Below are 27,683 nucleotides of genomic sequence, written 5' to 3'. Positions count from 1 at the left end.
TTTAGTCGGCTCTGTCCGTAGTCTCTCATCCAGCACCACACTACATTTTACACAAGCACGGTGCTCAAGCTCAATTGTGCAGCGCTTTCAGCCATTTCTGCATTTAAAAACAAAGCAGCACGGGCTTTCACATTTTCCAGAAGATTAGCTCACGCAGGCTGATAATGACGAATCCTGGGACACTTTTTATGATCAAGTGAAATGAGGACTCCACCAGTCAGCACAATACAGTCAAAATCATACCATAGGGCCAATTCATATTGGTGTTTACTGTCCATTCCAAATATATATAGTGTGTTTTTATTTTTTTTTTTTACTGTAATGGAACACTACAATCAAGTGGGTGGATGAAAATATGACTGTAATCACTGAGCAGTAGATGAAGTGGCGAGACAGCAGCTAGGCTGCTCTCGGATCCACAGTCTGAAAAACATGGTGATGAGGTCACAGTGTAAAGACCAGCAGGCCATCACATTCTGTCTGTCACATCATCAACAGCACTCTCCTCCCCATTTCAGAGCTCTTAATCTGCATACATCACCATACAGGAGAGGGAGGAAACTTACTTAGTGGAGGTCTATGTACAGTGCATTATGTGCTTGTAGAGGAATGAGTGTGATGAAGAGGTACTGTACAGGGCATAAGAGACAAAGGAGCAGCACAGAAATAGACAGAAAAAAGAAAGAGATGGAGAGAAGAGAAGAGAAGAGAAGAGAAGAGAAGAGAAGAGAAGAGAAGAGAAGAGAAGAGAAGAGAAGAGAAGAGAAGAAGAGAAGAGAAGAGAAGAGAAGAGAAGAGAAGAGAAGAGAAGAGAAAACCACATGGGGAATATAAAGTGTAGAAAAAGACAGATGGGCCCACTTACCAGCCTGGTTAGTGGTAATGTTGACTGAGGCGTACTGAGGGGAGTAAGGGCTCTGATCTGACACCCCATTGACAGCCTGCACCTCAAACGTGTACTGTGTGTGGGCTAACAGGTCACTAATGTAGACCCGGGGTTCTGTCAGGCCCAGCTGACGGGGCAAAAACTGAACATTGTCCCCACAGCGGGTGCAGCCTCCACGGCCTCCGCCGCAGCTCTTGCAGATGATGTTGAAGACGACGTCCTCGCGGCCCCCAGAATCCCGAGGAGGCATCCACTCCAGCATCACAGAGGTTTCATTCACGCTGGAGATAACAGTCTGTGGAGCTGAGGGGACGGCTGCAAAACACAAGAAAGATTCTGGAGTTAACACATAAGTGATAGAACCAGTGCACAGACATTTTGTGCAGTAAACTGATCAAATTGTAGAGTCAATTGGACCAAATTGCGAATGCATACTTCAGCTTTCAAATACACTGTATTGAAAAAAGAAAACTACAAAAAAATCTAAATACAAAGTAAAAGGAAGAAAGTGGAAAAGTTGTGCCAAAACTGTTTAGCAAAATAATTGAAGAGCTGTTTGTGTGAAAATGGGCATGGACCTTATTCATTTTCTCCTGAAACCAATTTGGAGTTTGGAACCAAAAAGTAATGTACTGTAAAATGATTCATTGATGACAAGACTGGTTTGGGATCTCCAAATAAAACAGCTCATTTTCTTATTAGTCTGGCTTTCTACTATACCATAAGTAGGGGACATGACATCTATGACATCTTCCATTGTTTAACTTAGTTAAGTTGAGTTTAGTTTAGGTTTGTTTAGTTTTGTGGACAAAAGTTCAAGTACAGTAATAAAAAGTAATATCAGTGTATATGACATTGTCAGCAATAACTGTTGTCCATTGGTTTGTGGACTACCGTCTTTAAGCCTTGAGCCATCGCAGCATTGTTTTTTTGGAGCCAGAAGTGACGATATTTGGATGAGAGAGTGGAAAGGGATAAGCATTGCTATGCCTCTTTCCTGATTAGACATGACTGAGAACCCAAGGACACACTGTGTCAACAGCAAGGTGGCCACGCCCTAAACCATACCCTTATTTATCATCTATTTTACTCTAAATGAGACCATAATTTACAAAATGAACATCATGGTGTTTTGAAAAAGACTTGAAAATAGTAATTGAGACCATAAACTCATTAGAAAACTGTTTACTGAGGTCATAAGGCAAGCGAGAGGTAAGGTCGCTTTCTCATAAGACTCTATACAATTGGACTTTTTTTGCATCTTGTGGAGTCTCCCCCTGCTGGCCATTAAAAAGAATGCAGGTTTGGGGCCCTTCCGCATTAGCTTCTATACTGTCCATGCTTTCCACCAAATTATAGTGAAAATGTTTTCCTTAGTTTTCAAACCAGCATTATCTATTTTTTACCTCTTTCATAAACAATACATTAATCTAATATAGGCCTTTACATTGATATGATGATCATGTAAGCAAACAATTGCCTCAGTTTGCATTTCGTATTTATTAACATTAATTTGGAATCGTGTTTTTGGCTGCCTGGAGAATGTAAGTCTGATATTCACATTTTAGCTTAGTTTTTGGACTCAGCAAACTCCTATGGGAAATGTATCACTGCTACTCACTGCTAAATGCTCCACTATGTTCACCAGCTGGTTGCCAACTGTGTCTGTTTGCCATTTGGTGCTGGGCAGGTTCTGTACAGTGGGCTTATCTTAGCTTTTTTACTGCCTGCTGCTGGAAGCAAGGTTGATGAAAGTGAATCAAAACAGTTAAGTTATGGGCCATAAAACCAAAACAAAAACAATGAGCAGAGAGATGCTAAAACGTTTGGGGATACCTGTGGGCTCATCACTAGACGCAATCCCTTTCACATAGTCGCAGTCATGTGATCTATTGTTGATAAGACATCCTGCCTAATGAACAAAAAGGACCAAAAACAGTGTGGAGAGTTAAGAGCTAAGAATGGGCTGAAAATTGGATTATGTAAATTTCATTTGTAGTTTTCATTGGGATTAGGGATGTTCCAAGTGACTAATTTCCCTGTCAATTAAATGGAAATTTAAATTTAGACTGGTCAACTAGTCTAAAAGTAAGAAAGCATTCAGGGGTGACAAAGAATGTAATTTTAGTTTGCAGTGTGTGGCTAATGTTAGTGGTCCTAGCACCAGCAGCATGCTCTCCTTGCAGGCCTGTGCTGAATGTGATCAAGTGGTTATAAGTCAGTGCGGTCTAACACAGCCTTCAGACAGCCTTATTTTTATTTTCAAGATCAAAATACTGTGAAACCTTGATGGTTTTACGAGATGTCATCTTTAATGGTTTACATCCAAGCATTAGTGCACACCTGATGGGGCTGCAACTACAGCTAGAGCAGCATGGATGTGCAAAATCTTAGATGCAACAGTTAGACAGCGTTGTACAGTAACAAGGTATTAAATATTAGTTTGACTGACGAGTATTTCTGACGCCAACTAGCAAGGGTTTGATCAACCACATGACTAATCACTCACATCCCTAATTGGTGATATCATCAAATCTCATCACATCATGTCACTCATGAGCCATGACTTAAAGGATGCTGTGCTTTTGCCTCAGCTACATTCCACAGCATTGTTCTAATTTTATGATGGAAGCTGTGTTGTGTAGTTTATGGCATAGAAGGCATAATTACCAACTCCACAACTTAAATAACCCATACACAGACGAAGAGAAAATCCACAAACTCACTCAGACACTATAGTCTCTTTGAGGTCTGAGTCTGTGTTCCAAGCTGGCAGTGTCTCTTCCCTCAGGACGCCCATTTACATTCTCTCATTTTCCACGCTGGTGTCCACTTTGTCAAGTGTTTTCTTAACATCTATTCTTGACAGTTTTCTCATGGAGCATCGTATAGAGTTACTGCAGCGGGGAGAAACCTACTGTTTCTCCTGTTGAGACATTCTTAGCAGCTACGCATTACGGGGTGGAAACTTTCCACATGCTGCTACATGTTGAGTGACAGGCCAAACAAACAAACATTGAGAACTGTTTATCTTTTACAGCCATGTGCACCTAATTATGGAACGACGTACCCTCCAGGACTAATGAGATAAACCATTCCACTCCGCCCACAACATCCTAAATCTGAATCGATCACTTCTTATTTAACCTCCTTTTAATTGGCAGCAATTAACAGATCTCCGGCTCTGGAATGGAGCCCATTGGAGTGCCCTTCTTGGTGTCTCTCATACATGGAAACATAACTCCTCCTTGGCATCTCCTTCCTGGGGAGGAGGACTAATATCCCCCCCATTAGCTGGCGGGCCGCTCTGATGGGCCCATTCCCTTGCTTTAATCAGGCCGGGCCCTGCTGCGCTTAATACGGGTGACGTGACGCTGCTGCTTTCTCATTCACAACAGCTGCTCGACTCCCAGAGCCAGGCTTATGCAAATCTCCTTTGTTGGAGACCATCAAATCTTTTCCCTCCTCACTCCCTTTCAACAGGCAGAGAGGGAGAGTGAGGAAAAAACACTACCAAAACGTTGAAAGGGGCTTTTTTTTTCTCACTCACCCCCGTTTTGTTTTAGTTAGACCACACTCTATGCACCGATTCTCCGTCCTTCTCACATACACACAACCTCATCTCCGTCTCCCTCTTCTTCTTCATTCCTTTCTGCGAGTCTTTCCCTCACGCTTCACCCCTCCCTGGCTCACTTTAGCTTTGGTCTATCCTTCCGTCTCTCTCTCATTCTCAACCTCTGTGTCAGCCTCAAATTCAAATTCAAATTCAAACAGCTTCATTGGCATGACAAGAGAGAGTCTCGCCCGGGCTCATTCTCCGAGCCTGCCCCTTCACAAAGCTACGCGCCCTGGCCCAGTAACCTCTGGTCTGGCTTGGAGTACAGACTGTGTGATGTTGAGGAGGGGCGGCCGAGCCTTGTGTGTTGGGTCAGATCCGTGGACAGCCACACTATGGGCATGTCAGCGCCGCGTTCTTGTGAGGGACAGCTCTGACAGGGTTTCTGTGTTTGGAGCTACACAGATGACCACTGTCCTTTGATCCTGGGGCTCTTCTGCTTGTGGGTGTGAAATGTATATGTGTCAGAAAGTTCATATTTGAAATCAAAGGCTTTATGGGTGCGTATTCATGTACTATGTGTGCTATGTGTGTTTGAGTGGAGTGAGAGTTAAAGTTCACACATAACAAGCTCAGGATAATACGTACTTGTGCACGGCATCTGGAGAGGATCTGAATCGGTGCGATAGTATCCGTTGCGGCAAACGCAGTTGATGGCGCCTTCGCTGGTGGTGCGGCTGTTGATGGGACACTGCATACAGGCTTCATCTCCTTGAGTTGGCTTGAAAAAGCCAGATGGACAGGCTGAAAGACAGAGGAGGATACGTATAAGAATTTAGAATAAAAAAGTTATAAGCACTTTTTTCCAAACTGCACAACACTGTGAAAAACACTATACAGGAATTTAGTGGAATCAGCTTATCTTTTCTCCCCAAACTTAACCCAGGAGTCTGCAAACTTCACTCTCAAAAGAGCCATTTTTGGTCAAAACAAACAAACAAACAAACAAAAATATCAGTCTGGAGCTGCAACTATTAAATTCTCTAAACCAGTCATTCCCAAAGTATGTGCCACAGACCACTGGTGGGCCATGAACTTGACTAGAGAAGTGTTTGGGAAAAAAAAGCTTTTGAATCATTACAAAATTACCTCAACTTGTCTTTAGGGCAGCCCAGACATAAACTTTTTTTTTCAGGTAAAACAAATGGTTTATTTTTAAAGTGAATGAATTAATTCTGTTGAATCAAAAACGTTCATCGTATAACAGCGACACAACAAGTGAGCCTATAAGACAACATTAAGATGTAGTGCTTCAACTACTACTTTTTGATTTATCGCTTAATGGTTTAGGCCATAAAATGCCAGAAAACAGTGCAAAGAAAATGTCTCAGTCACACTTTGTCAGAGCCCAACACGAAATAATGTTTAACTTTATGCCAATCAACTAATAAATTAGTAACTTATATCTATTCTTTTCTATATGTCATAGAGCTGCAACAATTAGTCAATGAATCGGCAAGTCGATCAAAATAAAATTAGTTGCGAACTACTTGTGATAATGAATTAATCAACTAATTTTTCAAGCAAAAAGGTCAAACATTACTGGTTCCGGCTTCTTAATTGTGAGGATTTTATGCTTTTCTTTGTTATTTCTGACAGGGAATGAAGAATCTTTAGGTTTTGGACTTCGGGTTGGACAAAAGAAGCAATGTGAAGACATCACTCTGGGCTCTGGGAAATGATGTGTGATGAAGTGATGAGCATTATTTTTTTTTTTTGTTTTTACATTTCATAGACTAAACAATTAATCAGCAGATTAATCAATAAAAAAAAATACTCAGTAGTTGTAGCCATATTATATCTACATTCAGAGTCCATCTGATAAAGAGAAAGAAAAATGGGAAGTTTGAAATTCTTTCCATTTTTTCACATTTCTTCCATATTTCAAGCACTTTAGTTTGAGCTACATTTAGCGGTTATTTGGTTACATCTAGCATTACAACAGAAGCCATCAAGTGACCAAAATACAAAAAAACACAGACCACGAGTCCAGCATGTAAATATACATCAGTACGACCGACATATAAATACACATCAGTGAAGCCTTGCATGTGAGGCAACCCTCTGCAGACATGGCAACATGGCAACATGTTGTAAGTTTGCTTTGAATTATTCACCATGCTCTAGTTGCCTGAGAAATCTCTGAAGTGCCCTGCTTTCTGTTAAGAGCCCTTTTAAGGTCCTCGCTGTGGAAACCTGGGAGTAAAGTTACATTCATGATAGGGGTGAAGATAAACTCACACACTGCCATTAAATTCTGCATTTGTGTATCTCCATGTGAGTGGGTGAATCACGGGCTGTATATGGGATGAATCTGTTTGTATGAAGCCAAAAGCGTCCATCATTGCAGTGATAAACTAACTTAGCTGTCTGTGAAATCCCCTTATCCTCCACTGACTCACATTCCGCCTAAACCTTCGCTGCTAAAAAAAATAACCTTTTTTCCAGTGTTTGCACCTGCAGCCTGTCAAGAGCTTTTTTTATATCTCAGGCCAAAGCGGCTACGGTTTTGCTTCAGGTAATCCAGCTCCCACCTGCCCCGCCGATAAAGGAGAAAATACAGAGGTGTTGAGACAGAGGTGTTGGAAGTACAGTAACATGAAAAATTCACACACGGGACGCACTGCATATCTGAAGTTAAAACCCCTCAGGTCCGTCAGGGCTGTTGTTTTTCTTTAGTAACAGTGTAAAAACCGTAATAATTTATTGAGTCTGATAAAAGGAAACAAAATAAAGCAGCTTTTCCACATATTTATGGTTCTTTTTCTAATAAATGTATTTTTTTTTTTTTTTTACTTAAACATGGTCGGTTCATAAGATTTTTTTTAAATCCACAATCAAAGCAGATTTGGCATGTGCATTTATTTTTTGTGGTTCTAATATTAAAAATAGGGCTGGGTCACATATACATATTATATTGATGTCATGACATGAGACTAGATATCGTCTTAGATTTCTTTATTCTGATGTAAGTATATATATAAGTGTTGTTTTTTTTCCCTGGTTTTAAAGGCTGGATTTGACGAATAACAGTAAAGTTTTGTAATTTTCTGAACTTACCAGAGTGTTTTACCCACTCTGTTATAATATCCACATTGCTGATGATTATTTATCAAAAACCTCATTGTGTTCATATCACCCAGCCCTAATTAATGCCCTAATGCATCATATTCTGTAAAATTGTCATATGTTTGCACTAGAGAAAAAATATATATAGAGAGATTTATATTGTACAAAAACTTTAACTTAAAACATTTTGTCTCTCTTATTATGGGAATGGATTTTTCCCTGTTTCTTCTTAAACTTACTGTAACATAACTGTAGTTCTTGACATTGTAAAGTAATAAAAATACAGCCACTATTTCATTCTGGGAGCTGCACTGGCAATTACAGCTCAACTGTAGCATCTGGAATATGGAAACATCTGCAGCTGCAACTTCCATTTAAAGGAGTTCAAATCACAAGGCAGAATTAGTCCGTGTCCAATCCTAATGTTTATACTAGACACACACATCACTGTAGTCACAGAGGCCAGGGATTAATGCTTTTTTTCCTTCCTTGTAACTCAGCGTACATTACTCAGCGCCATCACCTTCTACATCTCACCATTACAGCGATTGAAAAAATTGTGACAGATGCAGACACTTTTACACGGACCAATGGACAGATATATTTAACACCCTATTTATACCTGGTATTAAAATGTGATCTGTATCTGGATATATTAACCAGATAAGGAAAAATGGATGTTAATGCAAGGTGTAAATGGTACGTGATTGAAATGTGATAAAATCTGCCAGTCCACATCGGGAGGTAGTCTGGCTTGCATTGTGTTCAGATCTTAGGTAGATAAGCATGATCTGTACATTAATCTGAACAATGTGCCCAGATACTGGCCCAATTTTAATAGCAGGTGTAAATGGGGTCTAAGATGAGTTGTACCCAGGGCTGCAACTATTCATCACCAATTAATCTACCGATTACTTTCATGATTGACCAATCAATCATTTAGTCTATTTAAATATCGAAAAATTGTGAAAAATACTCATTACAATTTCCCAGAGTCCAAAGTGACATCTTATAGTTACTTCTTTTGTCAAATCAACAGTCCAAAACCTACAGACTCATTTATGATAACTGACAAAGAAAAACAACAAAACCCTAAATTTAAGAAACCGGAACCAGCAAATGTTGGACATTTCTGCTTGAAAGATGACTGAAAATCAATTACTCGACCAAGTGTTGCAGCTCAAGCTGTAATGGCATTTTAAAATGCCATTTCAAAATAAATACTTTTAACATCTATAACTGTGTACCACAATGTAAGTTTTGTTAATTTTATTGATACTTAGGTCATGTCATTTATTCAAGGAGAGGATCTTAAACAACTTGACTGATACAGTTTGTTTAAAGGAAAAGCTGCTTTCATTAAACGTACATTATGTCAAGCATCTGTGACTTCACTTATCTTTGTTATATTATCACAAATGCCAGTGGCAGAAAGACTTAGCCTTTTCCAAAATACAAGTGAAGTAATCTTAAAGATCTCCTCACTGAGTATTAACTTTGACATGTTTTTCTTCGGCCATGATTGATGGGGGAAAAGGTTTCGGGTACGGAGCGAAACATGAGGCCTGGACATTCACACTGCCAGTCAACGGGCTCTGTGAATGACGCCCAGGCAACAGCTATGTGGGGAACTGGGATCGAACCTCGGCAGCAGCAGTGAGGTCTATGGGAGTGTGGCGCTCGGAGGAGCAACACCAAAGGGAACGGTATAAAGAGGTAGAGAAGGGGGGAAGGAGAGAGGAGAAGTGTAAAGATGGGAACAAAGAGACGAGAGGGGAGAGGTGGGGAATGGCTGTGTGTTTGGGAGTTTTTTCAGCGAAGGAATTCGGCGTGTTACTGTGCACACAGTGAATGTATGTGCTGCAACAGTGTGCAGGCTGTGCAAAACAATTGGAACAATGACTTTAAAATCAGCATGGGGAGGAAAATGAAAGAATACAATTGATTAGCACTAATAAAGCCCAATGATGCCTTTGCTGCCACAGTGGTTGGTATTTAAATACTCTGTGGTGGCTGCTGGATGGCAAATGAATAAGTAATGCAATTTTCCCACCAAACATCGTCTACTGTAAGTCTGTTTCATTGTAAGGCTGGGAGATATTGCTTGTAAATAATATCTCCATATTTTTAGGCTAAGCCACGATATAAATATATATCTCGATATATACACTTTCACGAAAATAACATAAAATTTTCTCATGGTGATGATGATATAGAAAATAATTGATGTAGATTTAACTACCCAACTGTATATAAAATAAGGTTGGGTGATGTGGACAAAATCAAATATCACTATAACTGCTTGTATAAATAAACTATTGTGACATTATTCAATGGATGACTATTGGTGCTTTCACAAAACATTAACAAAATGAGATTTGTGATAAATAATCATCAGTAATGTTGATATAATGATTAAGTGGGTAAAGACAAATAATAAAACAGCAGGAACAGTCTGGTAAGTTTTGAATATTACATCACTTTACAGTAATACAGCCTTTAAAACCTGGAGAAATCAACACTTAAGCCACATCACGATATAACGATAAGACAATATTAATGTCATATCAACATATTGCCCAGCCCTATTCCACTGACTGTAAAAAAAATATTAAAGGAATAAAAAAATGTATCTTTTTGTATTCTTTCTGTTTAGGTAAAAAAATTCGACAACTTTATCTGTACATTGTGTGAAATGTGAAAATTATGAATTTATTTTTAGGCTTAGAAATCCCTTAAATAATATATAGTCAAATCACACCAATAAATTTCTATTGTTGTACTATTACTTTGATTTGTTTATCTACCATTATTTCATAGTTTTCAAGGTTCAACAATGATGGGGGGTTTTTTTCACTTATGCAGTCAGGCTGGTGGGTTAGATATCTACTTGCCGGAGGTCAATTTTTACTTGGTCCTCTACAAATTGTTTTTATTAGTGGTCATTAAATAACAACAAAGACTAAAGTTAATGTGAATCTGTGTAATCTCCTTTCTTACTTACTAATTACTGTAACGATTAATTGATTATCAAAATAATTTAATAGTTTATTCTTTTTTATCACTTCCCAGTCAGGCAGGTGAGTTTCCAGATTTACTAGACTGATGTGGCATTTTACTTGCCCCAGGCGAGCGGGCAATCCTTATTTCCACTTTGTCAATTTTTGTCTTTAACCTGGCTTGAACTTCTTATATATTTCATTTTACACATAGATAAAGTTGAAAAAGCTAAATAAAAATACTGGATAAATGCCTTTTAAAAAAAACAGAAAAAGATGTTAATTTTCCCTTTTAACCAAAACTGACATATATTGAACAATATCCTTCCCAAAATATTCAGCTTGATGGTTTGTTTTTTCCAACATGCACCACATACTGGAAGTTGGGCTCACAGTGTCAACATAATACAAATTGTGCCAAGTACAAAATTCATTACAGCAAAGTAAACAGTGTTGACATTCAACTATTTACCACTAACAGTCATGAATTTGTGGCATTACCCTCTGTGACACAGTGTTCTCATATGCTACCTCAGAAATCCATGAAAAATGTATTTGTTAAAACCATCCAGTTCAAGAGGACACAGTATTATATGTCTTGGCATGCCCCCCTGCCCTGCCACGGTCATTATTTTAGGGAAATATTTGGGGAATTTCCACTTTATACGCGGATGACAGATTTTAAGAGTTGCAAAGTTGTCTGGTGTCAGATGTAGAGAGGCAGCGACGTGGAGAGCAGTGATTAAAAAACAGATCAGAGCTTTAATTCCCTACCTCCCTGCCTGCCCAGATTGCTGCTGTTGAGCTGTTTGATCACCATCCTGGCAGTCTTGCTCAACATGCGAGTGCTAAAGGCTGTTTTTTTGGATGTTTTCTCGTCTAACTTCAGATATCCTTCTGGCAAGTTGAGTTAATTACTGCAAGAATATTCATTGACAACAGCTCCTCTGTTGTTCCTGCTTCCTATACTTAAAAAAAAAAACACACACACCGCTATTAATATCATTAATTTCATCAAGCAAACACACTGCCTGTTTGCTGTCAGATCTCTGGGGACTGCGAGCATGGATTCTGGAACTGGGACAAACAATGAAACGTGGCAATAAGTCAAAAACAAAGGCCACGCTGAAAAGATTTAAGAGAATTTATAAACACTTCAGACTCAATTTAGTGGTAGCCGTGTCAAAAGGTCCAGATCACCTTAAATTGGTTCCAGAGACACTGCAGGCATAAATCTTAAAACAAGTGAAAACTTCTGCCAATGCGTTGACATAGTTTTGTTTCCAATTTTGTTTGATCATTTAAAAAACAAGTATTATGTTACTTTAATCTAACACTGAGTCTTAAAACTCAATCTGAATAATACCACACACACACACACACATTCCAAACCCCCAGCTGCTTGCTTCTGTCTATGTTTATGACTTTTAATAACATATAGTGACATAAAGGCTTTAATTAGGGGTTTTTCGCCAGACTCACTGAATAAAAATAGTACTCCAAGAGCTGTGAGAGGTAAGTCTCTGTGCCAGGGTGCTAGTCAGTTTTTACAGCAGGTAATTTGCTGGTTGTTTCAAAGGTTTCCTGAATATTATAGCCAGAGAGATTTACAGCACATTGAAGACGAGACCTGCAGCTAAAACCATCTGAATCCTACAAAGTACTGTGTGTGTGTGCCTGTGTGGGACTATTTATGAAACAAAGAGAGAGAAGAAAGACACAAGCAGAAAGAAAGACAGAATGAGGCAGGGAGTGTTGTTTTTAGCCGAGTGAATACCGACATGACCAGCTACTGAAAGAGATGAAGCTGTACATAAAATTTCTATTGTGCTTATAGTGACCAAAGTTATCATGGTTATCAATATTACCATCATATTGTTCAGATGTGCTGCAAATGTTCAAAAAGCATGGATTTACAATTTTATATTGAAAACCTCTCAATGGTTTGAAATGGCATCATGTCCTTTGTAATGTCAGGGTTCATCCTAAACAAACCCCTGTTGCTGCTGCGCCTGACTAACTTTGATTGATGCTTTTTTTTTTTTTACTGTGAATTTTTCAAAACATGGTTATCAAACATGGTGTTAATGATAATTCCAACTTGAGATGGAAATACTAATCATCAGGATTTTTATCATGGTTTGCTTGTCAGGCTGCAACTAATGATTATTTAAACTGTTGATGAATCTGTTGATTATTTTCTCGATAAATCGATTAGTTGTTTGGTCTATAAATGTACTGTCTTTTTTTGTCCACAACCCAAAGATATTCAGATATGTACTGTCAGAAAATATTCACATATAACAAGTTGGAATCTTTTTTTCCTCAAAAAACCCTCAAACTGAATTATAAAATTATCTAAATAGTTTGCAATTAATTTAATAGTTCACAACTAATCAATTAATCATTGCAGCTTTAAATTTTTTGTGATCGTTTCATCTTTAAAACACACCCTGTGATTCTGGCTCATCTCACCAAATCAGCAGTCATGCATACACACACACACACACACACACACACACACACACACACACACACACACACACACACACACACACACACAGAGTACACACAGAGTACACAGGGAGAGACTAAACAAAGACTGGGCATTTGACATTTCCATCATGGCTGCCTGGGCAGCGCTGTACGATCACAACCAGACAATCAGCTGGCTGATACCAGGTAATCCTGCCTGAGGCCACACCTATTGACGAAAAAAGAAAAAAAAAAAAAAAAAAAACACAACCCCAACACCCATCCAGTCTCTTTCACCCTCCATCCCTCATCTACACCACCCGACAGAGAGACTCTTTGTCCGGCAGTCTGGGGCATCACAGCAACAACAGCACACCCCTCCAGCCCCCTCTCCCCTGTTGCCCCCCTCGTCCACCCTTTTCAGGATCGAATCCACCCTCCCCCCCAAAACTGCTTTATTTAATGAACACACCATTAAAGAAGAGACAAGGGAGACAAAGACAGACAAGGTGTGTGTATGTCTGTGTATGTGTGTGTGTGTGTTTGTGTGTGTGTTTGTGTGTGTGTGTGTGTGTGTGTGGTGTGCAGTGTGAAAGAGAAAAGGCTGGAGGGGTAAAAAAAAATAAGAGGTGCTAGGTTTTGTGAACACAGCAGGAAAAAGTGCTGAAAGCGGTGAAAATGGCTAGCGTCAGAGGGATTGTGTGTGTGCGCGGATGCCGGGTATTTCCCCATATTCCATTGTGACCAAAGAGGCCGCTACAGTGAGCTATGTACAAGTTTGGCCCTCTATTTGCTTTGGTGCTGCCTGTAAAAACTATTTATGTGAATCACTGGGGCTATCGTAAAGAGATTGTTTCTTTTTACAAGACAGACCACTGTTCCTCAGAGGAGAAAATTACATTAAGACAACCTGTTAGCTTCTGCAGCAGCTTTCTCATTACCTCTTCCATCCTGCCACCACAACTACAGACCATCAAGCTTTGAACCGCTCACATCTAAGCAGAGCGTAACCTTGTGAAACGACAGTCATGGCCACAGATTAACCAGAGGAGAGCAGCCACGAGTTGTGTGTCTGTGTTCCTGGGAGCGAGAGGACAAGCCAGCCTGTCCCCGCCTCTGCCTCAGCACTTCCACGGGGAACACTAGCTAGCACTGTTTGCAACACAGGGTCTCCGCAATTCAATTAGGAACGTGGTCCTCCTTGCCGTCTAATTCAATCAGGCTTGTGTGAAAGCTATTAGACAACTGGCATTCGCTTCACCCCACACACACACTGGCACACAAATGAGATATTCATTTCTCCCTCTAGGTTTACCATGTCTGGTGCAATTAACAGGTCTGGGGCTCTGCGTGGCTCCTCACACTGTAAGCCAGGCCGGTGCCAGCGCGTGAGGGTGACCACTGGTGACCTACAAGGTGTAAATCAGGCTACTCTCAAACTCAAGGAGAGCACAGGGTCATTTAAATGGGTTATTTTCTAAGAAACTCCTGCCTGACGTTCAATATTTATAACTGTAACACTTCTAGCTTTGAGCCACCAGGGGAGCAACCCCGTATGACCGAATCACTAAAAATTAATGGAAGGAAGGACACAGGCACTTTCTTGGGCTTATCCAAGTTATTTTAAAGGGATAGTTTGAATTTTTGGAAGTGGGCTTGTAGGAGGTACTTATCCATAGTCAGTGTTTTACCTGTAGATGGATGGCTGGCTGGCTGGCTGGCAGGCATGCCACCAGTTTGGAGAAGTAGCAGGAATAGTGGTGTAGGAACTTAGCAGTGTACTGCTGTGAACAGCAACAAAATGTATTTTAACCACCTAAAATGATATTGATTTTTTATTTTTTTTTGGGAGTGGGCTGTTTTTAAGTGTATGTTCTATCTATAATATTTTCACCACCTTATCTTGTCATCAGATAGCTTTTTCTGACTGGAAACCACTGTTATACAAGCAAAATATTGCTCTCTCGAAAGCCACCAGACTCCTATGGCAAAAGCATGCCATTTTAACTCACAGAACAGGGAAGCTGTTGTTCTACCACTTAGTTAGTTTGTTAGTGTTATTGTTTGACTTTGGCAAACCTGAACTAACCATTTAAAACATGGAAGTCACACAATAACACAATAAATTAAGCAATTGAGGCGGCAACAGAGCAGCAACTAATGAGTTCTGCAAGGCAAAATTACTGATCTTGGAAGAGGAGAGTAATATTTGACTTTGCAAGGTAAGCAATGAACATATTCTAAATATAGTGTACACTAAAACTGATTTGAAACACTTTGCTGCTGACTCTGTCCACAGCAGTACATTGCTTAGCTTCCTACACCCATACTCCCACTGCTCCTCCAAACTGAGGCCATCATCTGCTGTAGGTAATTCATTGACTATGAACAAGGAACCTCATACAACCCCACTTCAAATAATCTGAACTATTGCTTCAACTTTGAACAACCAGGGCAGCAACCCTGTATTACCAAATCAGTGAAAATAACTGGGAAAAAGGACAGAGGCACTTTCATGGGCTTACCCAAGTTATTTTAATGATTAGGTGCCACTTTAAACTCTATTAACTTTAGTAGTAAATCCCACCCATCAAGCTTTGGAAAAATGCCTCGATCAACTCTGAGTGACTCAGAGACTCAGCTAGAAGTCAGCCTTTTCACTTCAAACACCTCAAACGCATGTTCCAGACATCTTTTACACAAGAATTCATGCAAACCTGTGTTTCATGGTGTGACTGTGTGTTCTATGGAGGACAGGGTAATGATTGGGAAGTGACTTTTCCCTCTGTGTCCCTCAGCATTTTGCTCTAAGCTGCATCTCCTCTGCAGTTGTCACAGAGCTCATATCCCCAATCCCCCCCCCCACCCAGCAGGCTCCTCTGAGACAGATTAGGAGCCAAAGTGAGCAGCAGATTAGCTGGAAATGTGGGACACCTGGGAAATGAGCTCTGAGGGCGCAGGCTCCTCGGGAGGGCTCAGACTCAAAGCACACACACAAACAAGGCATGTACTATGCACACCCCGCAGAAACTTAAAAAAAACACCCAGATCACTGCACCACACGACACGTCATACACACCCAGAGCTCATTTAATTCCATCTTCTTCCGATACATATACATCAACACATAAATAAGCAGAGACCATAAAGAAGAAAGCTGCTAATAAACCCCATCTGGCCACTGCCCAGAGGACAATTTCAGCTGGGGTTTAACCTCATATATGTGGCACATATACAAGGCTCACCATCACAAGGCATGGTATTTACAAGGACAAAAAGAAGTGTGGAGCACTGTTCAGAATGTCAGTGGCAGCTAAAAATACTCTGTAAGGGAAATATTAGTCATGTAACAACTGGTGTAAATTAATTTCCCACTAACTGACCTTATTTCTCATTATCTCTTTAACGTGGGCCATAAATAACACCAGCAAGCCACATGGCATAGATATAGTGTGAAATCTGTGCATGATTTGTTGGTCATAAAAACATAAAACTTATACTCATAAATATTATAATTCATTGTCTTGCTCTAAATAGAAACATACTGAAGGAAGAACTGTAGCCCATTTTTGCAATATATTGCACATACATAGACATGGGCACGGGAGTAAGGCTGCAACCAACAAGGATTTCCATTGTCAATTAATCTGATTATTATTTTTTGACTAATCTCTTAATCTTTGTTATTTAATAATATCAGAAAATATAGAACAATTGCCATTAAAGCCCAACATAGTGTCTTCAAATTGCTTGTTTAACAACAGTAACAGTCAGCAACAGTCCAAAACTAAAAAATATTGACATTTATATTGGAATTTATTATGACAAATGCCTTAAACAATTAATCAATCAATTATATGACCAGTGTGTATGATTTAGTGGCATCCTGCAGTGAGCTTGTAGATTGTCAGCTCCGTGTCTCATTCTTGACTTCCAAGCATTTAAGAGAACCTGCAGTGGCAGCAAAACCCAGGCTAAAACATGACATGCTGGACCCAAAGGCAGTGTTTGGTTTGTCCATTAGAAATATGGCAGACTGAGGGGAAGAGGACCTGTACCCTCTGTAGATATAAATGGCTCATTTTAAGGTATCAAAAACATGACAACTGTTACTTTCAGGTGATGATACAATAAGAAATCATACCTATGGATATTACATTCCATTTTTGCCATGACAATTACAGTCAGAGGTTGCAAAAATACACATTTTTTACTCAAGTACAGATACTTGTGTCAAAAAAGTACTAGTATTGATTCAACTTTTTTTCAAAAGTAAAACTGAAAAAGTACAGGCTCTGAAATGTACTCAAAATATAAAAGTAACAAGTAGCCCAAGTAGGGGGTTTTCTACTGGCTGTTTCAAAAGCTGTGCAAAGCTAAACTGAGCCTCACCTTTTCTTTGCGGTAAAGTCTCTGTCTATTGTCTGTTTAATATTATTATATTTTTTTTACGTTGTTTTATCTTGTTACGTCTGTCATCCTTGATGTGCACTGATGGATGCACCAAGAAATAGTTTTTTCTATGTATTATTGACCCATCCAATTAGGTTAAAATTGCTGTCAGTGTTGGGAAGATGGCACACAATGATGCAAAATATAAAGAAATGATCATTTCCCTACAATGCAAACAAGCCTGTTTTTGTACAGATATCTGTGTTAAAATGTAGGGCATACAAGTAAAAAATTAAATACTCAGATACCTGAAAACTCTACTTAAATACAACAGTGAAGTATTTGTCCCTTGTTACTTCCCACATTTGATTATAGTACACAGAAGTACACATACACACAGTGCACCACCCCACTTAGAACACTCTGTCTGTCTGGAGATAGTGCGTCATTCCCATGTGGCAAACGTTAGTTTCTTGATTCAAACAACGCTGGCAGAGTGGCCCTCTGTTCAAGACCACAACGCTCTCATGATGATCATCAGGTCATAAATACCAAAGGAAAAAAAAATCAGTGAAAACTATCTTAACCACAGTATTTCCATACTGTCTGATAACTACCATCTGTCAATAGAGGAGGAAACAGAGATGAAAGGGGAGTATTGCTGGAGCCATGCATGCAGCACAGTAATAACGTCTGGAATTTTCACTGCGCTCCCTTTTTTTTCCTTCTTTTCCCACTTTTTTTTTTCAGCACAGGGGAAAAAAGGAGGCACAAATGTGGAATGGTGAAATTACAGGCATGTGAGCCAACACATATACTCACAGGGTAGGAATATGAACAAGGCTAGAGGGTGGGCGGTTGTGGGGAATAAAGCGGAAAGGGTCATTTCATGCAGGCAGATCACTTGACAGCTTGCTCTCCAGAGGATGTAGGGGTCCAATCAGGTTGCTGGTGGACCCCTTCGGTACACTGGGCTGCAGATGGCTGGGGTGTGGCAGGAGGCAGGCCCGATTGTCGGCATTAATCTCCATTTAAGATGGCCTGTCAACCTTCAGGATCCACATCACATCGGAACTGGCTACATTGTATTCCATTATTTGTAATGACAGATCATTACCAGGGCTGGGAAAATGTCACTTAATGCAGATAATGGTATATGATATGAAATTATGGCATGGTCCTGCGCAAATTGGCCACCAAACAAGCCTCTGTGCTCAGTAGGGGTAATTAATTCAGTCAAATTCTGTAGCTGCTTGCATAACGGTGGGTATTAGCAGATGCATGCATGGTGTTCAGTGGGTACAAAATAGTCTAATTCAAATTAATTCAGCTCAATAATTCTGTATAAGGATTAAGAATTAATTGCTTTGTGGACCAAATTTAGGATGGCTTGGTTAAACCATATCACATCACATGTTGTGTTTTAAAACTGTTTACAGAAAAACAGCCTCAGCTTCTGTTTAACCTCTCACCACCCACCACCACAGATGTCCTCTATCTTTGTAAGAGCTCATACTGTTGCATAAAGTTCTCCAGAAAATGAAGGCAGTCTGGCATTACATAAAGGAATAGGTCGGATTATTTGAAGTGGGGTATATTAGCTGCAGTAGACGGCAGTCAGCACACCATGAGTTGCGAGAAGCCTTAGCTTGGTGAATCTGAAATGAGCTTTCAGAACACCAAACTTACACAATAATACAAACGACTAACAGAGCCAACAAAAGACCAGCAAATCCAGTGTTTTGCAAGGTTAAATTACTGATTTTGCCTATGAGGTTTGGTTGGTTTGGAGAGAGAGATATTTGGCTTGTATAGCACCTATCTAACAGCACAGTAAAGCGGTGAAAATGTTTGAACTATCGTGTGCACTTAAAGTGATATTGATTTTTTCTGGTAGACCTTTTTTAATTGCCTAAAAAACCTTGTGTTGCTGACCTTGTCCACAGCAGCTCATTGTTTAGCTTGTGTGCTGGTTCTCCTCTCTGCTTCTCCCAACTGTGGGCGTGTACTGCAGATAATACACTGACTATCAATAAGTGCCTCAGGCTGAAACAAGACACACTGAACTTTCACTGTCATGTGACACCAAGCGTTAGCTATTGTGCTTGGTGGCTACAGTGTTCCTCTTAGAGGGAAGGGTAAAAAAAAAAAAAACACTACACCTGTCTTTTCGTGTAGAGCCTGAAGGGGCGTGACACTGTTTCGAATGTGAAACAGGTAGGAAATGAGGAGAGTTAGGAGCGATCAGATGTCAAGTGTGTTAAGCTGTCATTGTTGAGGCAAACAAAAGAATGTGCACCCACCCTCTGCCTCATGGGAACAGATCACCAGGTGGACCACAAGATGCATTGAATAGCTCAGCATCCCTGGAAACACCTACCCACCGATGACAAGATTGTGCAGTGGGTGCAATGATGAGTTCTTACCTCAAAAAAAATCCTTTTTCCCCCCTGTCACATACATTCCACACCACACATGCTCCATACCACAGCTCTCTAAGCCTGTGATTCATAAAGTTATTTTTAAGGCGTTTGCGTGGAGGACTGTGTTTACAGTGCACTCTCTTTTAGACACACAGATCGATGTGTCTGAACTCTTTATGAGTTTTGACTGGGGCTGTCAGTGCTTCGGCCTCCCAAACCCCCAAATGCGCCCTTTTCTCAAGGACAGCTAGTTGCTAGGGCAACAGGAGCCATTGCCATGTAAGGCAGCCTCCCCGCTCCGTTCCGCAGGCTGCACCCGGACCTTACAGCCCTGATCACAGCCTCAGACTGCTGATGACAGTGGGACAGGGTGGAGGAAGCAGGGTGAGCGGTGGAGGTGGAGGATAAAGAGTGGAAAAGGTAGAGCGGGACGAATGGAGGATAAATAACCTCAGTGACCTACTGGAGACATACGGTGGTTATGTCTAGAATTCACGTAATTGTCTTGGCAGCGATAAGAAGCAATAAAGGATGAATTACACTGACCAGTCCGTGAAATAAACAATACATTAAAGTTATCTCACTGTTTTGGAGATTCCTGGAATTCATAAAATATCATCTGCTTCATGCTGATTTCAATCTTCCCTATCTGGTTCAACAGCCAGCATTTCTGCCCGACACAACAGCCCTAGTAACTGGTATCCTGGCCACAGGTGAGAGACGAGGAGGGAGTGGGGTGGTGGTGGTGGAAGCGGTGGTGGTGATGGTTGTTTGTGCCTGGAGGCATATGTAGGAAAAAGCTGGCAGAGGCAATCACTAGTTTGCATGTGTGTGTCTTTCTGAGTGTCTGTGTTTGGAAGGTGCAGTCTAGCTGATGGACAAGTGGCATAAAGGGGCTGTATGTTGTCTAGTCAGTGAGGAAAAGGGGTCCAATAAAAAAACGTGCACACTACATTTAAAATATTTTCATTGCTTTACTTTGCCATCAGACAGGCTTTTCCTGTGCGAAACTGCCATTATATAAGCCAGATATCCCTATCTCCAAACTGACCAAACTCAATGGCCAAAATCACTAATTTTACCTTTCAGAACACAGGAGTTGCTGGTCTACTACAGCTTCATTTGTTTGTTTTTTTGTGTTATTGTGTGACTTTAGTAAATCCAAACTAACCTTTGGAAATAACAAAGTCACACAATAACACACACAATTAACAGATCAAGGCAGTGGTAGCTGAGCAACTCCCATGTTCTCTAAAATAAAATTACTGATTTTGTCAATGAGTTTGGTCGGTTTGGTGAAAGCAGTATTTGGCTTATTTAACAGCAGTTTCCCATAGGAAAAGGCTGCCTGACGGCATTCTAAAGTGGTGAAAATATTCTAAATATACCCTACACTTAAACTGGTATTGACAACCGCCCTAAGAATTGGGATCCTGGCCACAGGTGAGAAGCAAGGAGGGAGTGGGGTGGTGGCAGTGGTGGCAGTGGCGGCAGTGGCGGCAGCAGTGGGGTGGTTCTTTGTGCCTGGAGGCAGATGTAGGAAATAGCTGACAGAGGCAATCACTAGTCTGTATGTGTGTGTCTTTCTGTGTGTCTGTGTTTGTAAAGGACAGCACAGGGAGCAAAAGAGAGCAAGACAGAAAGAGAGGAGAGCAAGGGGGAGGAGGGGGGACTGTACCAGAATCCAAACAAAGGCAGCAAGCGGCAGCTCCGAGCTCGGTGACAGAGGCTCCCTAAGGTGCAGTCTAGCTGATGGACAGGTGGCATAAAGGGGCTGCGTGTTGTCCAGTCAGTGGGGACAAGGGGGTGTCACAGGAAAGGGAGGGGGGTAGAAGGGGGAGGAAGGAAGGGAGAAGAGGGGGGGTGGCATTGCAAGGAGCAGCTGGTGCTGAATCCTGTCACTGTCCCTGTGTAACCCTCCAGTGCACACATACAAACACACAGAACACACATACGCACCTCAAACAAAGCACAAAAGATAAACAGTACCCTGAGCTGGACTGTGAGTATCATGTTCATAGGCAGGATTTTATATCTCCAGCCATCTCTCCCTGGAGTGTATTTATTAAAGATTATATCAACTCTTCTGACCACAAGCATTTAATGAGGCAGCAGGGAGTCTGAGTGAATCCTATTATCCATCTGATCTGCTAGAGAAAAAAAACAACAGCTGTAATACGCCTATTTCACACGCATGCATGCATCCAAGAAACGCACACACATACTTAAACGAATGCACACACACTTAAGAATCACATTACTTAAGTATGAACTTAAGAGGGAACCTGTCTCTTGAAGAACTAGCATGGAAGCTGAGCAATGTACTGCTGTTGACAAAAAAGTCTTTTAGCTACTTAAAAAAGGCCCATCTAAATTAGCATCAGTTTAAATGTACACTATATTTACAATATTCTTAGTACTTTATTTTGCCATTAGACTGCCTCTTCTGATGGGAAACCACCATTATATGAGCCAGATATGACTCTCTACCACTGCCTCGATCTGTTAGTTTGTTTGTCTTATTGTGTGACTTCAGTGTTTTAAAAGTATAGTTTGGATTCACCAAGGTTACACAATCACACAAGAAAACTAACAAATCCAGGCAGCTTGAAACCTGAAACTCCTGTGGTCTGCAAGGTAAAATTTCTGATTTCATCCATGGAGTTGTGTTGGTTTGGCCAGAGTGATATTTGGCACTTACACTGATATTGATTTTGTTTTTATGTGGACCATAAGCCCTCTCCAAACTGGGAACTTGCCGACATCTACTGTAGGCAATACACTGTCCATAAGTACCTTGTTCAACTCCACATTAAATAACTATCCCTTTAAGTAAGAATACAAATTTTAACATCTTCTCCTGCAGCAAACTTAGGCTTATTGTGAAAAAAACAACAACATCTAAATAGCAATTTCATTAAATGTCCCACAACTCTTTAAGGACTTGCAAGGTGCTCCGTATAAAACTAGGTGAAAGTGTGCAATTCAGGCTGTGGTAAATTCTCTGATCATGTGACCTAAATCAGGCTTGCTTGTCAAATGGATAATCAGCTCATTCAAGCCATAACATGTCACGGAAGAATTTAAACCACCAAAACAGTGTTTCACCTGTTATCATGACTCAAAAGATGCAACCTGGAGGAATGAAATGACACATTTGCAGACATAGAAATACGCACACACAAACACACAAAACCTCTCCCCTGCACCATTACACCTGCGCCTGAAAAGGCTGGTATTGTTGGGAGGAGATTCATTTGAAGGCTTTAATGGCTGCTATTTAGAGGTGGAATACATTAAATAGCCCAATCATGGCTGCAGAGTGAGGTGGTGGCCCTGGCAAATTTATACTGAGTGAATGGATCGACTAATTAGCCTTTAAATATGTCATTGATTCATCTAAAACAAGGCATCCCTGAGCTATTCATCCGCCTGCTCTGCGTCTTCTCCTCCACTATGACTACATCCTTAACCCTGATAAAGGAGGGGCTTGGCTGGCTGGTCTCCCTTCCATTTGTCCTAATCAATGGAGGCTGTTCAGCCCAGACCCAGGGGGTCAGTGAAATTAAGTACCCAGCTCACACAGAGAGGGATCGGGCCAACGCTGGGGCATGGGGGGAGATAGGCGAACCCTCTGTTACCTTGGCAACTCCGCTGCTACTGAGTTTTGCCCAATATATTCCTTCATTCCAACTATCCTCCCCTTGTTAGGATGGTTTGCGCCAAAATGGCTGCTCTCTAAGAATATTGCTTTGCGTGCAGTACAGTAATTTGTCACCATGGAAACTCCTTGCAAACAAATTCCAAGTATTGATTTAGACATACACAGGACTGGCATGAGTAATGAATTATTCTCTACTGCTGAGGACAGCCATGAAAAACTTTCAAATGCTGTATAGAATTGCAGTAGCTTTATGTAGAATTGGCAAAGGCTGTGCATGTAGATGCAGCATCCAATAGTTTCTTCAACTTTTCTACTTTACTCCATTAATGTGTTATTTTTTCATCTTTATTGATGAAACATGCATCACCTATGATGGAATACACTCGTGGGCATTGGAAAAGGAAGCATGACGTTTGGATTAAAGAACGGAAGACCCTGAGATGATCAACAAATGCAGTCAGCATCTTTCAAACATGCAGCTGGATCAACTCCATGCAGCACTGTCTACCACCTCAGAAAGAAAGGATGTGAGCAGAGACAAGAGCCATGTTACAGCTCGGACTTGAGGGTCCTTGTGGCTAATTTCCAGTAGGGAAAATGAAAGGAACAAAATGGGACTTGGGCTGGACAAGCAGCAGAAACCAGAGAGTGTTGTCCACACAGAGAGACCTGCTCCACAGCATTCTGGATCAAGCTGTTGCATCTGAGGGGTGGATTGCACTTCGAGCTGACAGGCCCGGACACTTGAGACTCTGACAGGATGAGGGCAGAAGGACTGTGTTTACATTAGTGATGCTTGGTGCTCAGACACAGTCACAGTTGATGGACAATATTTCCCAGATGTTGAACTTTTCATATGAATATGTCCCATACTATCATCACCATCTTGTTGCTGCTGTTTACAGTAACAGACTCACTGGAAATGACTTGTTAATCAAAAGATAGCTACACACTAAAGCATACCCTGCTTTATTGTCTATTTTACTCTAAATGGAATCATAATTTACAAACTCAGATGAACTCAGTAGGAAACTGTTTAGTGAGGTAATAAATCAAGTGAGAAGTAGGGTCATTTTGCCATGAAAGTACACACAACTTTCTGAAGTCACCTCCTATTAGCCATTAGAAAGAAAGCAGGTTTAAGGCACTCCACACTGGCTCACTTCTCAGCCCCAGAAAATCTCTTATTTCTTTTACAGTCCATGGTTAACACCTTTCTAAAGATCTCTAAATTAAGTCATATTTCCTACTACAGGTAAAATCCTTTGGAATCATCATGTAAATTTTGGATCTGATGGACCTTTATTTAGCATTAATTCAAGTATCTGTTCTGGCTTTTTGTTTGCACTGAATTTCTTATCATTAGTTTCTCTAAGGGCCACTTTCTGCTTGGGAATGTTCCCTCATGCTTCCCTCGTGTTGGCAATCTGGACTTCAACAACTGGGATTTGAGTGAGGGAGGGAGGAAGGAATGGTTTCTTTTTCTGTATATTTTAGATTTTCTTTTTCCTGCCAGGCCCACAAAAAGATTAACTTCAACCTTAATGCAATGTTGTACAGTTATTCTATCATTTAAGCCTAAATGAATCACGTCATGTAGTGAACTAACTTGACAGTTTTAATTGTTTGTTTTGTCACGCCCCTGCTATTAGCTTAGTGGTTTTAACCATAGTAGATTTGAGGTTTTTGTTTCATTCAGACTTGTTCAGAAACTGCTCTTAATCTAAGTTGTTGGCTCACATCCTGATTGATGGGGTTTTAGATGCATACTTAATATGTGGAGAAGAGTCTCTGGTGAGGCCTACATGTCAATCATTCTCAGCGAGACAGGATTAGTCGTATGAATAAAATTCAGTCATACATGTCACACACATACGCATATAACCTTAATGCAAACCCACCTAGCCTGAAGGCATAGCTCTCCCCTTGGCACAGCTTGCCACATTCCAGTTCTGCATATCTGACATATCCATACAGGCCGCCACATATCATCTTTGATGTTAATGCTGTGGTGGTGAAAAGGTCATTGTAAAAATATAAAGGTTCAGTAGATGCCTCTACCTTCTGGGGAGAGCTACTGTATTTACTCATAAGATGACAGTCATGTGAGTCATCAAAACTAAATCTGTTTGTGCCCTCTGTAGACATGCAATTTACTAAAGAGGAAGGCAGATAGGAAGTATTCAATGCACATAAACATTCAGCTGTACTGTAAATACGCAGATCAGCGTCAAAATCCATTTTTTTTGGCCATGATGGTCGCCAAATATCAGCGAAGGTATTACAGAAGTTGAGGCAGCTTGGAATGAGTGAGGGTCTGCAAAAGGGAGACTGGCAGATTAGTCTTGGGTTCCTGGAGGCAGCAGGATTATCCCAGGGAGGCTAGTGGGGGTCATGTCAATTGCACTCAGACTAAAATCCCCATCCGTAGCAGACCTGGATGGAATGCCTTCAGCACAAAAAATCTTAACACATGTTTTAACCTGACTGTAATTCCAGGTAGGTGTGGTTTTCAAGAGAAAAAGGCAGACAGAACTAAAGTACATTTGTGTAACATATGTGTCTTAATGGTTTGGGTTTCCTAAACCCTGATCATCTCCTGCTCCAAACAAATGGGGTAAAATTACACGCAAAAACTATTTCAGCAGGAGTTAGTCTTGCTTCGCTGCATGGTTGTTTGATGAGGAAATGGGAAGGGCATCCATCCAAGACCTTCCATTTGTGGACCTCTGCCAATTCCCTTAACCAGACACATAAGCAATTGATTAAAGAATAAGGAGCGTCCTACTTTAAGTCCTGTGTGGCGATTTTTATGGGCCTCTCTCATCAGACTGCATCAACAGCCGTTGATAAGTATATCAGACTTTAAATGTCTGATACACTGGCATGATAAGAATCTGCCCCACCTCTTTTTCATATTTACTGTCAATATGGTGTGTGTATATTGGATTAACATCAACATGTTCAATTACTTGTTTGAGTGTCAATAGACCAAGTATTTCATTTGAAGCAATAAAAAAAAAAAGAGTAGACAGAGAAGTTTTACAGGATCTACATTTTCTGTGCTTTACTTGTCTGGGTAGAAGACCTATCAAGACTATGTTCTGCATGGCACCACCAGGGGCCTCCTAAGAGGTCAAATACCTTCTTATCAGCACACTAACAGGTTCTGGCTTGACAAGCTCAATTAGCCAGCGCTTAGTGCAGTGTATGAGGAGACCACGCTCTCAGCACGAGGCCCATATCAACAGAACCAGAGAGATGACAGACAAGCCGGGCCCACAAAGGCTTGATTGTGGTGGTGCCTGGAAGGTCGGTGAATGGGTAAAGAGGGAGGAAGGACTTAGGTTCTCCGGGGTTTTGTGATGTGGCTGATAAGAATCTCCCGGCTGAATGACAATGCCACTGTAGAAAGTCTTCTGGATAAATTACCTCCATTGAGGTCAAAATCCTTAAATGAGCATAATGGGAGAGAGTGCCGATAAATTAGTTTTAAATGAAAGATTGTTCTACTGAAATTGGGGATAAACTGTATCTAATACATTGCTTCCTTTTGCATACTCCAGCAATATACTGACAAGGCCAGACAGCTTGCAGCACGCCTTTGACGTGGCAGCTGTACTACTTGGAAGGGCAAAAAGATAAATGGTGAGGTGTTTAGGCATGTCACCCGACTGTTTTGATAAAACACTGACAATATTTCTGGATCTCAGGTCCCCTGAATACCACAACAGTGATCCTATTGATGCCCATCCCTCTTGCAACACTATACTGACAGATAACGAAGCACGTTAGAGCAATGATTTCAATCATAGCCAGTCACTCTATGATGGGAAGCCTGCCTGCTGGCATTGTGTAGACACAGATGGAATTTAAGCCATCTTTTGCCAAGCTTTCGTTGGCCCTTTTCCCCATTGCCACACTTTAATAGCAGTGAGGTACAACACTGTGAATGATCCGAACTTAATCATGCTGCTTGCAGGAACTGTTAATTCTTGTAAACTCAGAACTCTGCACCGTGTTGAGATAAAATGTCTCTTAACGGTCTTAAGAGCATACACAAGCTTTAATATGCACTCGTACAGGGTCCCTGCATAGAAGATACATGAGTACTCATGTTGCCAAAAGGGCCATCATGGATGCATGATGGTTTCTTGGC

At 40.8% G+C, this 27,683-nt stretch overlaps 1 protein-coding gene across 1 annotated transcript in view; it reads right to left on the bottom strand.

Moving 5' to 3' along the window:
* The window catches only part of ephb2b (eph receptor B2b), a 168,971-nt gene that overhangs the window by 47,435 nt on the left and 93,853 nt on the right, over positions 1-27,683 (bottom strand). Inside the window, exons 4-5 of the mRNA XM_084739239.1 lie at positions 5,091-5,246; positions 866-1,201 (exon numbers count right to left, since the gene is read on the bottom strand). Of these exons, the coding sequence (XP_084595365.1) occupies positions 866-1,201; positions 5,091-5,246 (492 nt within the window). The remainder of the gene's footprint in view (positions 1-865; positions 1,202-5,090; positions 5,247-27,683) is intronic.

The sequence above is a fragment of the Lutjanus erythropterus genome, chromosome 2 (assembly GCF_056507025.1).
Source record: "Lutjanus erythropterus isolate fLutEry1 chromosome 2, fLutEry1.hap2, whole genome shotgun sequence".
Classification (NCBI taxonomy): Eukaryota; Metazoa; Chordata; class Actinopteri; order Lutjaniformes; family Lutjanidae; genus Lutjanus; species Lutjanus erythropterus.
The sequence above is the reverse complement of the archived record's forward strand: the minus strand, read 5'-3'. Positions and strand labels throughout refer to the sequence as shown.